We start from the raw sequence: 14,450 nt of genomic DNA, 5'->3' as shown, positions 1-14,450 counted from the left end.
ACAGTATTTCAGAGTTCAGGTTTACCAGCCCAGCCAGTCTGGACAGTATCTGAGCAGCCACACTGACTGACTGGTTGACAGCTGTTCTTTTGGCCACACTAGCTGTGTGGCTAGAGGGATAGGGGTAAATTCTATGACTTTGATGATTCTCTGACTTTTCATCTAGTACTACCAGCACATCATTTACACATAAAGGGAAATATCTTCACCTCGACTGAATGGATGTTCAATTTTACAGTTCAGACATTCATGGTTCCTATATATATGATAGTGATCCCCTGATATTCATTCTAACAGCATCATGAGGTTAACATTTTTGGTTCAAAGTTAAATATCTGATTTGGCCTTTCTTGTAAAGTGCATTAGTATTGTCTGTCCAGTCCACTTTATTGTTCAGGTGAACATCCAGGTACTTGTAAGAGTTCACTATCTCAATGTCCAATTCCCTGGATGTTCACCAATGATAGGGGGGAGTGTCTGCACCTGTGGACATCCACCACCAGTTTGTTAATCTTTACTGCATTGATCTGGAGACAGCTCCACTGGCACCAGTCCACAAAGTCTGGGTCAATTCTTTGTGCCCCCTGTCCAGAGAAAATGACTGAATTGTCATTTTGAGTGAACTGCTCCTTTTACACAGCAAAATGCTGTAATACTTCCACACACATCTCACACTTCATCTCATAATACAATAAACCTTTTCAACATTTAACTGACATAACTGCAAAATGAATACAAACATTAGATCTGAACTTTTTAATATTTTATATTGTGTTTTATTTATAATATGTATTCTGGCCTCATAGACCTGCTAGCATAACTGTGACACAACATAACTGAGCAGTGATTTACAGCAAGCTTGTTCTTTAATCACAAATCTGGTCAATGAGGGGAATTATTTGTGCTGTACAAGTGGTTCTCTGATCACAATAATGGATTAAAAAAGAATTACGACTGCTGGGAATGAGCAAACACAATTTCACTGTATTGAGGATTTTGAGCTGAGGTTTATGCCTCCGTATGCCTGAGCGGTTGTATATTGGCCCCATTTTGCTTTTATCCTGTAACCAGGCACAAATGTGGTTAGCTGCGCATTGTTCACATTAAGATATCAACAACACAAGAACTGCTGATTGAATTGAATGTTAAGAGTTACCGATGTGCCAGAAGATACAAATAAAACCTGCAGGACTGTTATTTATTCTTAGTCCATGTCCCTACCTATTTTAAGGTTCTGCCGGGGGCCTGGCAGCAGGCTGCTGTCACTGAGTCGATTAATTAGATCTCCCTCATCAAGTGGCTCAAACACTGAGTAAGTAGAGGCACAGATGGGAGAAAGTGAGATGGTAATGTCTCCTCCTCTTTTTCTCCAGGGCCAAACTGACTTTGTCCACAGAATGAAATCACTCACACTGATGTCACTGTCTCTGATCTCAGCTCCATGTGTCTCCTCAGCAGCTTCCCTGATGGTAGAGGAGTGCTTTCCTCTGAGATTCAACAAGGCCCAAAGCCCTCTATGTGGCATTTTTCAGGGTTTTTTGCCATTTAACAATAATTGATTAGTTATTAGTTAAAATAGTCGGCAGATTAGTTTTAATGGAAATAATTGTTATTTGCAGCATTACTTAACTCATAAAACTGTACGTGCCCTCCTATTAGAATAGTGCCTTCTAACTACTCCACAACTAAACTAAGAATCTGAAGGGGACAGAGCTTTTGTGTGGTGGCCCCTAAACTCTGGAACTGCATACCACATCATATTAGAACTACTGAAATCTGTATAAAAAAACACAATATTTAATATCTGTTAAAGGTGTAACGTGTAAGAAATGGCCAGAATTAGAAGCTAGCGCCAAAATTATAGGGGGCAGAGTAACTGCTGACTGCTGCTCACTATACTCTTTGCTGTACCTATCTTTCATTTGTAACGACCAAGCCCCCAGGAGGAGCGGCAGGCTGTGAAGCCAGTTTTCGTAGTGGCCAGACTGCGTAATTACATCGTCCAGCCATAAGACCTTTAAGATGCCTCATACCAAAAACTGAGAGTTTTTGTTGTACAGCCTGGACGTGGCAGCATTGCGAAGTTCAAGGTGACACCATGAAACGGGAAGTTGCTGTAATTCACACAAACTTTATTCAATCTGCCCCAAACTTTATGTTTTTGATGAGTCATGTCCCAAAGACATCTACATGCTGTTTTGCAGGCATAGTTATAGTGTCCTCTGATGGCAATAGGAAGTTAGAGGTCCTACACTCCTGCTAATAACTTCAAGCAGATTAATCAGATTCACCTTAAATTTGGTCAGTAAAGGCTCAAGAACGTAATGATGCTTCCGTCCAGAAATTGTAAGTCTTCATCAAACTGCATTGCCATGGTGACCAACTATTAACAAGGAAGTTGTTGCTAAGGGGGTAGCAATGCTCAAAAACTCACTTGGCACACATGTCAACTGTAGAAAAACGTGATATTCAATATGGGTCTCGGGATTGTGTGTGTGGAAAAATGGCTCAATAGTGCACCCTACAATATTTTAACAAAGTAGCCCTTGCAATACGTTTTACTGCGGTGTACGAAATTTGGCAGGCAGATAGAACAGATCAAGATTTTTTTTAAAAGTCTCTTGGATTGACCGCATAAACCCAATAGGAAGTCCGCCACTTTCAATTTAGTGTTAAAATTGAGTGTATTTTTGGCCATTTACAAGGGTTATACTTTAACAAACTCCTCCTGGAGGGTTATTTCACACCACCTCAAACTTGGTCGGCCTATACAATACACCTCACAGATGAAAAGTTATCATTAGGTTGTAGATAAGTTCAACGGCGTGGGTGTTGTAAGGAGTCAAATTTTGCCATTTGGACAAGGAACAGGAAATGGCATTAAAGTGCTTCCTACAACAAAGCAGCCCAAAATTCAAAGAATCATTACGCTGAGAGATTTTCGTGGCTCTGATAGTCCCGCTGTACAACAAGAGGGAGGGAGAGCTTGCTGCTGGCTGCTGCATTGTTTTTTAGTTGCACGTAGTCCACCTAGTCCAATTCATGGCTGGCTACTACAGAGGAAAGGAGAAATACCTCAAGTAAAAGGTAAAAACAAACTGTATACAAATAATAAATGCTGTACATGTCACATTTATTATTAAAGGACATTGTTTTCAAATTCACTTAAGTTGTCTAGTGGCAGTGAATGTACATTACAGGTTACAGTTTGATCATGAATAAACTCTGCACCTTCTCAATACACAAGAAGAACTTCTGTTTGAGTGACAGCTATCACTAGCCCTGCTTATATTCATGCTGCTTGTCCTTGCCAGCATTGATGCTATTGCTAATCTATGCTAGTGATGTTGATCTGGACAGAAGGGCAGTCTGGTTGTCATGGTAATAATTACATATGACTAGCCCCGATTATTTTTTTTTCTGTTTGAGAAAGACTGTTGACCATTAGACAGGAAGAAATGTGACTGGAGGGGGGCTATAAATATCTAGCTGTGATTTTTACTGTTTTGAACAACATTTTTTATTTCATTTAATTTTAAAAGAAATGAATTAAAATGTTTGACAATACACCTGAAATCAGCAAAATGATGTGTGATTATTTCAGACTTTTGCCGTCTGTTACTGTCCTTCGACTGACTGGGGGTGGAGACTTCACACCCCACCACCCCCTACTCCCCTTCTCCTGTCATTTCAAGTTTCCAAATGAGTCAGAGGGAGCAGAGTGAGCAGTCTGTTCAGACGGACACAGAGGTCATTTGTACAATGTGATCTTTTAATGCTGAAGATGATGATAAATTATATCACTACATTTTAGTATTAATTAAATGTGTCCATGTACTGTACTCTCTAAGGAAACAAGAGAGCGAGAAAGAGACAGAGACAGAGGGAGAGACAGAGAGTGACATAATTAAAATTTAAAAGAATAAAGCAATTTTTGGGGCCACTTTGTTCAAATTCAACAGGGCAAAGATTAAGAGAAGAGACAGAAACAGAAATACAATCAACAAAAGAAGAAATGATATAAGGAAATAGTAGTAAGTAGTAAATAGAGTAAAGGAACAGAAAAAGATTTTCAGCTAGGCCAAATATTTAAGGGAAATAAAACATTTGATAAAAAGACAAACCCCAGATAAATAAAGACTTAGTTACCATAAACTTCCTATTGAAACTTGTAGCTATAATTGAAAATGCCTACAAAGAACTGAGAGAATTTGTATCTATCACTGTATTCTCATCAGGGTTTCAATATTACAGAAATATTTGAGGTGGAAACTCTCATGGAAAGTGGCAACAGTCATACATAGCAACCTGCACAAAGGTGCTCCTTGTAGCATTAATTATCACATTTATTATGAACAAACTTTTCAATTACTCTGTTAGTAAACATGGAAGAACTGTAGTATGTGTTATAATCGTAACACAATAAATACTGACAATGGTTGCCACCACAGGTTGTTTTTGTGTTTTTCAAGCCTTCATTCAAACATAAGTGTTTTCTGCCAGGACAACTAAACACAGATAGAAAAGAGTGGACACTGCCATGGCAGAACTGGCCGACAGCCTCGCCCTGCTGGGACTTTCCACAGACTCAGCCTGGTCTGGCCTGCCTGACAAAGTGAAGAGCTGTGCACCTGTTATCTAGTCCATCAGCTCAGCTTTGGACATCTGTTCTGATCAATTGAAACCTACCAGATGCTGCATGAGTGGCAGAGAAAACTTAACATTTAAGAACAGCTCTAAAACAATTTAAAGTCTCCTCCAACTCTAATGAAACCTCAGGTGACCATATTTGATGGAGCTGTATTTGGGGTGCCTTGTCATTATTCAAATGTTTGAGTTAATTTTAGCCTTACACCAGCATGTTGCTAATTGTAAGGCCATCTTTGATAAGAGGATATGACTAAATGGTATGCAGGGAGTTTACAATGAACATCTATGAGCTCAGTTGGTTGCCTCAATCTGAAAGAGAAAGCCTGGCTTGGACACTTGTTCTCTTCTGCCAAAAATAACATGCAGCTCCTGACCATCTGTGTCAGATCCACTAGCTCTTCCAGTTAAAACCACGACAAGGCAATGATACTGCACTTCTCTGGGAGACAAAGCAAAATGATTTCTTATTTGGGATGAACCTTGATCCATGTGGATTGTTGTGGTTTTAGGTATAAACAGATGTCTTAGACATAGTAAAGTGGGAGGATATACAATCACTGAGGTAATGCCAAATAACAGGAACTACAACTCAAATATAAAGATAAAAATTATCATGTGCACATTCTTTTTTAGTGTCATATAATGTTGAGGTTATTATGAGGAAGAGATTATATCAAATTTACCTATTTAATTGCGTGCTGGAAATTGTCTATATTTGTTTAATTTTTCTCACTGCACAACTGCTGTTCATAGAAAAATAATGAGTATTCGTAGTTACAAAACTGTGATGTTTAGATCACGGTATATAGTAAGATTGGTTAATTGCTGCATTCCTAGTAAGTACATTGCTCAACAAAATACATAATAACGGTCTAGTCGTTTTTAGACATTTTAATCAAAGTAAATCCCCTCCAGTTAGTTAGAACTGAAGAAGCCTCTTGGCTGAGAGGTGAAATGTCTTCAACAAACTGATACCAGTCCAGCTGTGTACGATAGAGCACTAATATTGTGACATAATGTCTTTACTTTTACTCATGTATGACTTTTGGGTACTTTATACAACACTGGTTGTTACCATGTGACGTGGCTATGGAAGTCCAGTAATGTGATAAAAGGTGGCCGTATATGGGATAATCTCAAGATCTGCATAAGGATCTTGTGACGCAAGTGAGTTTTTAGTCAAACTACGGTTTTCAAGGTCAAGGAAAAACGCTTATGACAATATATAATATGACTGTTGCAAAACAGTCACACAATGAGGACTTTGTGAAATCTGATTCATTGAATTTTGTCACACAGTGAGGGATGATCATGAGACAAGGAGCCCAACAGTGACGCAACCTAAAAAGGAAATATTACCTCTGACAGAAAAAGTTGTATTGGCACTGAAAAAAGCACCACTGAATAATAAAACATTCAAAATGATTTTATTTGATTTTGATATTTTTCGCATTTTAATGTGTTTTTCAGTGACAATCTTGTTGTCTGATTTTTTCTTTATGTCTGTCCAAGTCAAATTGTTCATTAGTTTGGATTCATTACTGATCTTCGTAGTGACTCTGTCATGTGCCTTATCAATGCCTCATACAGGACATATTATATGAGAAATAATGACGGGAACATCACTCCAAACTATATTCAAAATTCAGGCATTTTAACAATGCCCTGCTTATAGGCAACAATAGATATTATAGATGCAAGTATTAGAGCTACAGACATTTCCAGAGAATTAGGAGCCACTCTTTAAACTATAATACATAAAAAAAACAATTATCTTAATAACACAACATTAAAAAGTGGATCCCACCACTCAGAGTTCACACGTGTCCTTAACGACTCTGTAAGGACACTCCCGCACAGAGTTAAAAAGCCTGCAACTCCCCTCCAGTTGGTTAGAACTGAAGAAGCCTCTCTGATGAGAGGTGAAATGTCTTCAGCAAACGGAAACATGTCCAGCTGCCTATGTTATAGCACTTATAATTACCATGACCTGGATGACTGAGAACCTTCATCAACATTTATACCTGGGGGTTTTAACCAATGACCACTTGATTTTTAAGTCACATATCCAGCATATTACAAAAAAAGCTGAAACTACTGTTAGGATTTTCCTATAGAAACAAGTCTTGCTTTTCTATCTGTGTGAAACGGAAATTTGTGGAGTCTACCTTTGTGCCTATTATTGATTATGAAGATGTGTTGTTTATGAATGCCTCTGCTCATTGTCTTCACATGCTGGACAGTGTGTACCATGGAGTCTGAGATTCATTGCAAACTGTGGTTCTCTCAATCATTGTGTGTTATATTCAAAATTTAAATGTTCTGCTTTAAGTGCACATCCCTTCAGTCACTGGTATGTTTTTATTTACAAAGCCATTCTTGGCAAACTCCCTATTTACATATCTTCTCTTTTAAACTTGAAATGTGGATATCACAGTCTTCGTTCTATTAACGTTTTGCGATTTGTTTTCTGAAGCTAGGGTGTAGGTTTGGTTTTGATATCGGCGGGGACAGAGGACATCACAGATATTGGAATGCAAAGCGTTTACAGGGCACGCCCTGCCGGGAGGTTTCCAGGTGTCTGCTGGCACCAGAAGGGCAGAAAGAGAAAAGAGAGCAATAACACAAGTTACATTACCACTGTCACAAGCCTAAATTAACCAAGCTCAGAACAAATGAGTCTACAAGGCCATACGTGAACAGCAGAGCTCAAAGGTCAACACCACTGAAGGTTTATTATTTTATTTTACTTTTTTAAAGGGCAATGACCATAAGAAGGCAGTTTAACAGAGACTTCATAGTGCAATTGCCAACAATAACAAGTACTGTAATCCCAAAACAATAAATTCTTCACTCAAATTTTGTCAGCGGAATTGAGGTATGGAACCTTGAAGGACACATTTTAAGGCAGGTGCAGTTGCCAATGATCTGTACATTTGTATTTGCATCTAGGCTTAAACATAAAAAAAATACAAAATACTATTCACACCCTAAACAAACAGCTCAGTGTCTACTGCCTTACTCCTATTTGAAGGAGCCAAACACATGCCTATGCCCATCTGCCTTGTCAATATAATGCTAAGCTTTTCATTCATAATTTCAGGTAGCCAGAGGGCAAGGGAGGGAAGGTTCTGAGTAGGACCAGAGTGTAGTTGATAATCGTTCTCTGCTAGGTTTTGTCATCATGCCTTTACAAGCTTCAGAAATGTATCTATTGTCCGAATCTGGTGATAAGAGTTTCATATTCTGAAAGCCAAGACTTGAACCCCCAAATGACCAAAATGACAAATCCATGTTTCTCTAAAAATGTGCCGTTGCAACATCCGACTGATTTTGATAGAGCACATCACAAATGTAAGCTACTGTGACTTACTGGACAATATGAGGCGTTCTTCTGACATTATTTAACCACGGGTACACAGAACAGCTTTGGCGCAAATTAATTCAACCAGGATGTACTACAGCCAGTCCACATTCATGAGAGAGCCTATCACATGTTAGCAGGAAAATGCAACGCCAATCCTATTAGTGATTGGCGAGGTCTCCCTTTTAAAAGAGAGCTGTGATCTCAATGGAAGTAACCTGGTAAAATAAAGGCTAAATAAAAATACAATTATATGTATGGAAAGAACAGCCAAACATGGCATGCTACCAGGGCCTAAATCACCATATACATTGGGGGGGACATGTCCCCCCCAATATTCAGATATGCTCAAAATTTCCCCCCCAATATCTATCTGATTAAAAAAAAAAAAAAAAGTCAGGCAACCACATACACATCCCACTGTCCGAAATAATCAATAGCAAAAAAGTCATTTAATCATTATTATAGCTAAACATAAGACATTTTTGATATAGGCTAGTTACTACCGGTTGTAGGATTGCAGTTATGCGTGGTTTGTCCAGATGGTGTTGCCCGCCGTACAATACCATGTTGACACACCACCCCATCCAGCAGAATTCATTGCTCGACTGCTGTGGGTATGTCAAACCCTCTCTCTGTTTTTCATTACTTTCAAACATATTTAAAAGTGGAAAATCAGAATGTAGCCTAATATGAATGTTACTAATCGACTATATTAAAGTTGTTGATTATATTTTTTGTTAAGTGTTATGAAAATGTAATTTCATGAATGGTCTTGCAAGGAATAGCCTACTAGCTAGCTGGCTAACATTAGCTAACATTCTGACAGGAATTCTGAGCTAACTCACTAGTATAATGTTAGGCTACATTCCATTTACAGGTATTAGCTAGTGAACAGCCAGAGCAACTAACATGAGGAGAGGAGAAGTTTCCCAGCTCCTATATCGAACCATATTATATTTGTAAGAAAACCCACATGAAGTTTGAGTGTCAATCATTTATGTAGCACGTCAATTTCACAGTGAGTCATCATGAGCAAGAGGAAGAGTGGCAGCGATATAAGACTGTTTTTTGGGCAGCTTCAGAAAAGAAATAAAGTAAGTTCAGAGCAGTGAGAAAATGAGTAATTACCATTAATGTCAAGGAGTCAATATAGTATAATCAAATAGGCTTTCTAGTCTATAATTTACTATGTCTAGTCCAGTAATTTTAAGACAAAATGGGGGACAACCTTGAACAAATTGCAACAGAAGCAAATGCAACTGATTTTATATCCTCAACATGGGGGAAAAAATCCCTGGAGAATCCCATTTCCCAAGTTTCAAAAAAGACCCAAATATAGTCCATTCGCTAGCCTCATTATTTTCCTCACGTGAATAGGGTAAAATGTTTAACCCGCCTTAGATATCACCATGTAAATTACTGAGTTTATTACTTACATTAAGACAAATGAAAAATGTATACAGGCTTTTTGAAATTCGTTGTTAACATGAGCAAACAGTGCATAATCTAATTACTTATGGCTAATTTGCATACATAACACTGCTTCTGTTGCAATTTGTTCACCCAACATAACATAACAGTCCAATGTTAAAGTACAGACTCGTGTTGCCCCCCCATATGTAAAACATGTATAAATATTAGACTTTCTAGTCTATGGTTTACTAATATTTCATCCATGTTCACTGTGGTGTGTTCAGAGTAAGGACAGAGAGAATGAACAAGAGGATGGTGACAGGACAGGGAGAGCGTGTGCTGGTGACATAGAGGTGAGTGAGAAAGGAGCTAATATGAATGGTTAAGACCAACTAATGACAACCTAACAGTCTAATATTGAAGTAAACATATATAAAAATTAGACTTTCTAGTGGTTTACTAATATTTCATCCATGTTCACTGTGGTGTGTTCAGAGTAAGGACAGAGAGAATGAACAAGAGGATGGTGACAGGACAGGGAGAGTGTGTGCTGGTGACATGGAGGTGAGTGAGAAAGGAGCTAATATGAATGGTGAAGACCAACTAATGACAACCTAACAGTCTAATATTAAAGTAAACATATATAAAAATTAGACTTTCTAGTGGTTTACTAATATTTCATCCATGTTCACTGTGGTGTGTTCAGAGTAAGGACAGAGAGAATGAACAAGAGGATGGTGACAGGACAGGGAGAGTGTGTGCTGGTGACATGGAGGTGAGTGAGAAAGGAGCTAATATGAATGGTGAAGACCAACTAATGACAACCTTAACAGTCTAATGTTAATGTTAAGTTAAGATGAGATCATCCTCGTGCATTTCAGATCATACCCATGGAGAGGGAGTTTGACAGTGAGAGAGAAAGAGATAGAATGAGCAGCCAGACAGGCGATGATGAGGGCACTGGAGAGGAAGGGAGGGAGCTTGGACCTTTCCCAAATCATCCAAATGTGAAAGTCATACCGAGTCAAACCCTATCAAATAAAACACTCTACTTTCAGGAGAAGTGGTTTAAAGATCATACATGGCTCCATTACAGCCCCTCTGTAAAGGGTGTTCTCTGTTACTATTGTGCTAAATACTTTGCAGCACAAAAGTCCAAGCTTGCATCAAAAGCAGATTCAGCATTTGTCAAGACTGGCTTTAACAACTGGAAGAAGGCACTGGAGAAATTTAGTGCACATAAAGACAGCCAGTGTCACAAATTAGCTGTGATGACTAGGCTTCAGGAGCCAAAGACTGTTAATGTGCAACTTTCACGTGAGCTTGAAAGACAGCAGCAACAAGCAAGGAGAAATCTTATGAAGATTGCTGGGGGTGTGCAGTACTTGGCACGGCAAGGTCTGGCTTTTCAAGGCGATGAGAAGGAGAGTGGGAATTTCAGCCAGCTTCTAAAGTACAAGGCAAAAGGTGATGCAGAGCTGACCAACTGGCTAAAACGTCAGTTTGATTTCACCAGTCCCAAAATGCAGAATGAACTGTTGCAGCTGATGGCCAATACAATCATCAAAAAAATTGTGTCAGACATAACATCAATGCCAGTGGTCCAGTTCGCACTTATCATTGATGGAACCCAGGATGTGTCAGGTGTTGAGCAGGAGTCAATATGTGTGCGCTTTGTAGATGCAGATCTACAACCAAAGGAAGAATTCCTGGGACTCTACGAGGTGTTATCAACAACAGGGGAAAATATAGCCAAGGTGGCTTGTGATGTGATGACGCGTCTAGACCTTCCTCTGTCTCAACTCCGAGGACAAACTTATGATGGTGCCGCAAACATGGCTGGACGATGGCAGGGAGTGCAAGCCATATTAAGGGCACAACAACCACTGGCTGTGTACTGTCACTGTGGTCCACATTGCGTGAACTTAATTACACAGGCTGCCTGTCTATCATCTCCACTTGTGAGAGATTCAATGGCTCTGGTCCATGAATTGGGGGGCTTCTTTAACCAATCTGGCAAGTTCAAGTTGGTATTCCAGGAAATTGCCAAATCGGAGCATGGTTTCACCTCATTGAAGCCTCTCTGTCCAACCAGGTGGACTGTTCGCACCCCTGCCATCCACTCAGTTCTAAGGCAGTATGAGTCAGTGCTGACAGCCCTAGAAGAAATGGCATCAAGCAGCTCATCTGAGACGTCAGCTAAGGCTAATGGTCTTCATGGAGCATTTCTAAAAGGCAACACTGTGCTCGGCCTTGTAATGGCTGAGGACCTGATGGGGGATCTGGAATGCCTGAACACCTCCCTGCAGCATAGGAAACAGACAGTTTCAGGCATGTTGAAAGCTGTGGACCATGTAAAAACAAGCATGCAGGAAAAGCGAACAGAGGAACACTTTGATGTCTTGTTCTCAAAAGCAACTGCTATGGCAACAAAGTTGGACCTGCAACCAATTCAGATGCCTCATATCCGCAAACCTACAAAGCGTTACACTGGTCAGGCTTCAGCCCATATCCATCCTGATGCCCAGTCCTTCTACAGAGCCAATTCTACAACACCTTGGACACAGTGAATACTCAATTCATAGAGAGGTTCGATCAAGCTGGATTCCACAAACTTCAGCAGCTTGAAAATGTGCTTCTACAGGGAACCATTGATGAGGTTGTGGACCAGTATCCCGAATTGAATCCACAACTGCTTCAAGTACAGCTGGCCATGTTCGCAGCCAATTACACTTATGAAACAAGCTCAGATGTTGTCAGCATTATGCATGACATGGTGCCAGAAGTCCGAAGTCTGTTCAGCCAGGTGGAGGCTTTACTAAGGCTCCTGCTCATCGTCCCTGCATCCTCAGCAGAGGCTGAGAGGAGCTTTAGCGCACTACGAAGGCTCAAGACATGGCTCAGATCCTCCATGACGCAAAGCAGGCTGAATCATGTTGCTATCTGTCATGTGCACCAGAGGAAGCTGGACGAACTGGACCTGGAAGATATATGCCAATCTTTCATCAGTGCCAATGATAGACGCAAAAAGGCGTTTGGGTCCTTTTCTAGGTAGAGGAGAGGGGAGAGGTGAGGAGAGGATAGCAGAGAGGAGAGGAGAGAGGAGAGGAGAGAAGAAAGGATAGGAGAGAGGAGAGGATAGGGGAGAGGATAGGAGAGAGGAGGAGAAGAGAGAGAGAGAGGAGGAGAGGGGAGAGGAGGAGGAGAGAAGGAGGAGAGGATGTGAGAGGGGAGAGGACAGAGGAGGAGAAGGAGGAGAGAGGAGAGGAGGGGGAGATGATGGAGGAGAGGAGAGAGGAGGAGGAGAGGGGTGAGTATAGAGGAGGAGAAGAGAGGGTAGAGGAGGAAAGGAGAAGAGGGTAGAGGATAGAGAAGGAGAGAGGACAGGAGGAGGAGGAAAGGAAGAGGAGAGGAGGACATAAGCACACATACATACTTTTTTCATTTTTATTTTATTTGGTTCTGTGGGTTGTATTTGTTTTGTTTCATGTATTCCTGATGCTTTGGCAATATAGTTCTCACAACATTCATGACAATAAAACAAATTTGAGTCAAATTGAATTTAATTGAATTGACTTGACTGGAGAGGAGAGGAGAGGAGATGACGGGAGAGCAAGAGAGAGGAAAAGAGAGAGGAGAATATAGGACCACAGGAGCTTGGCAAGGGAAGACAGGATGAGAAGAGAGCAGTGAAGGCCCTCCTGCCCAGTGCCCACACAAGTAATACAATGTAATAACATGTAACGCAATGCATTATCATTATGGTAAAAAGAAAAAAAAGGTATATATATATAAGAGAGAAATTTGGTCCCCCCCAATGTTGACTCCATGGTTTAGGCCTTGCATGCTACAAATAAATAGCATTTCCAAATGCTAAAATATCAGTTTCATTTTATACATGGTTGTGTTTCTCACCAATGATGACAAAGCCTCCGTCTACTTCCTTCTCAGATGTTGACTTCTTTGAGTCTTTCCGGAGTCCAAGGAAACTGAACATGATTATTCTCTGTCAACAGAAGAAATCGATGGTTCGACCAACAGTCATTGTGTTATAGGAGCTGCCAGCAGTCATCTGACCCAGTTTCAATTTACAGTGTTTAAAAAGACTAGTTACATTCAAAGTGAAACAGTTTAAAGACAGAAACTTCTCTATCTGACATGAGTTTACAACAAATCTGAAAGCTGTGAAAGCTACATAACATTAAGGTGGACAACAAGCCTCCTTCTTACAAATAAACCCCCCAACATTCAACAACGGACATTTTGTGTCAGGGACACGTTTTTTTTTGCTAATATGTAGCGGTAGGGAACTAGACCCGACATCATCATGACATCTAACGTTTTTAAACACAAGGAGTGTGGAATTCGTATTAATTTCAATGAAACCCTTTTAAGTAACTATGCTTTCATTAGCGTTACCACAATTAACTATAGACTCTTAACTCATAGTCTTACGACCTGTCGTTGTTTTTGTTTGTTTAATATGACACTTTAAAATGTCCAGCCTTCAGCAATGGCTTCAAATACTTATTTTAACAGTCAAGTTTAAGGCTGTGTGTGATAATGACGGTCTTACTGTCGTCGTACCTTGTCATGAAGTTCACAACACGGCCATTAAGTCAGATATTACTGTTTTAATTTTAGTACAGTTGGTTCCATTCGATTGGTTTCAACTCAGTGCGACTCTGCTAAGTGTTCGTTTCGCTAAACTATTGTAAACTACAGGATTTAACCTAACTAATCTTCCGTCATTACTTTGTCCGTGCAATACTATACGTATTGTTATGTTATAATGCTGACGTCACTGGTCGCCATTTGTTCCATGTTCGGCTAGAAACTACAAATGCTACCAACAGTTCTTCTACATATTATGGTCTTAGCAACATGTAGCGGAACTATTCGTTGATGTTTCCGGAGGGAAATTTCTGCCAGAGCACAACGGATATGTCATAGTAAAAGTTAGGGGGCGTTGGATGTGATGTACTGGCTTTGCCGGAATTACAACCCCCCGGCATTTTCA

General features: G+C 40.0%; 1 protein-coding gene across 1 annotated transcript in view; it reads right to left on the bottom strand.

Annotated features, from left to right (window-relative positions):
* Positions 1 to 14,254, bottom strand: part of umad1 (UBAP1-MVB12-associated (UMA) domain containing 1) — a 24,936-nt gene extending 10,682 nt beyond the window's left edge. The window contains exons 1-2 of the mRNA XM_073463488.1: positions 14,018 to 14,254; positions 13,346 to 13,436 (exon numbers count right to left, since the gene is read on the bottom strand). Coding sequence (XP_073319589.1) covers positions 13,346 to 13,427 — 82 coding nt within the window. The 5' untranslated portion in view covers positions 13,428 to 13,436; positions 14,018 to 14,254. The remainder of the gene's footprint in view (positions 1 to 13,345; positions 13,437 to 14,017) is intronic.
* Positions 14,255 to 14,450: the final 196 nt, after the last annotated feature.

The sequence above is a fragment of the Pagrus major genome, chromosome 3 (assembly GCF_040436345.1).
Source record: "Pagrus major chromosome 3, Pma_NU_1.0".
Lineage (NCBI taxonomy): Eukaryota > Metazoa > Chordata > Actinopteri > Spariformes > Sparidae > Pagrus > Pagrus major.
The sequence above is the reverse complement of the archived record's forward strand: the minus strand, read 5'-3'. Positions and strand labels throughout refer to the sequence as shown.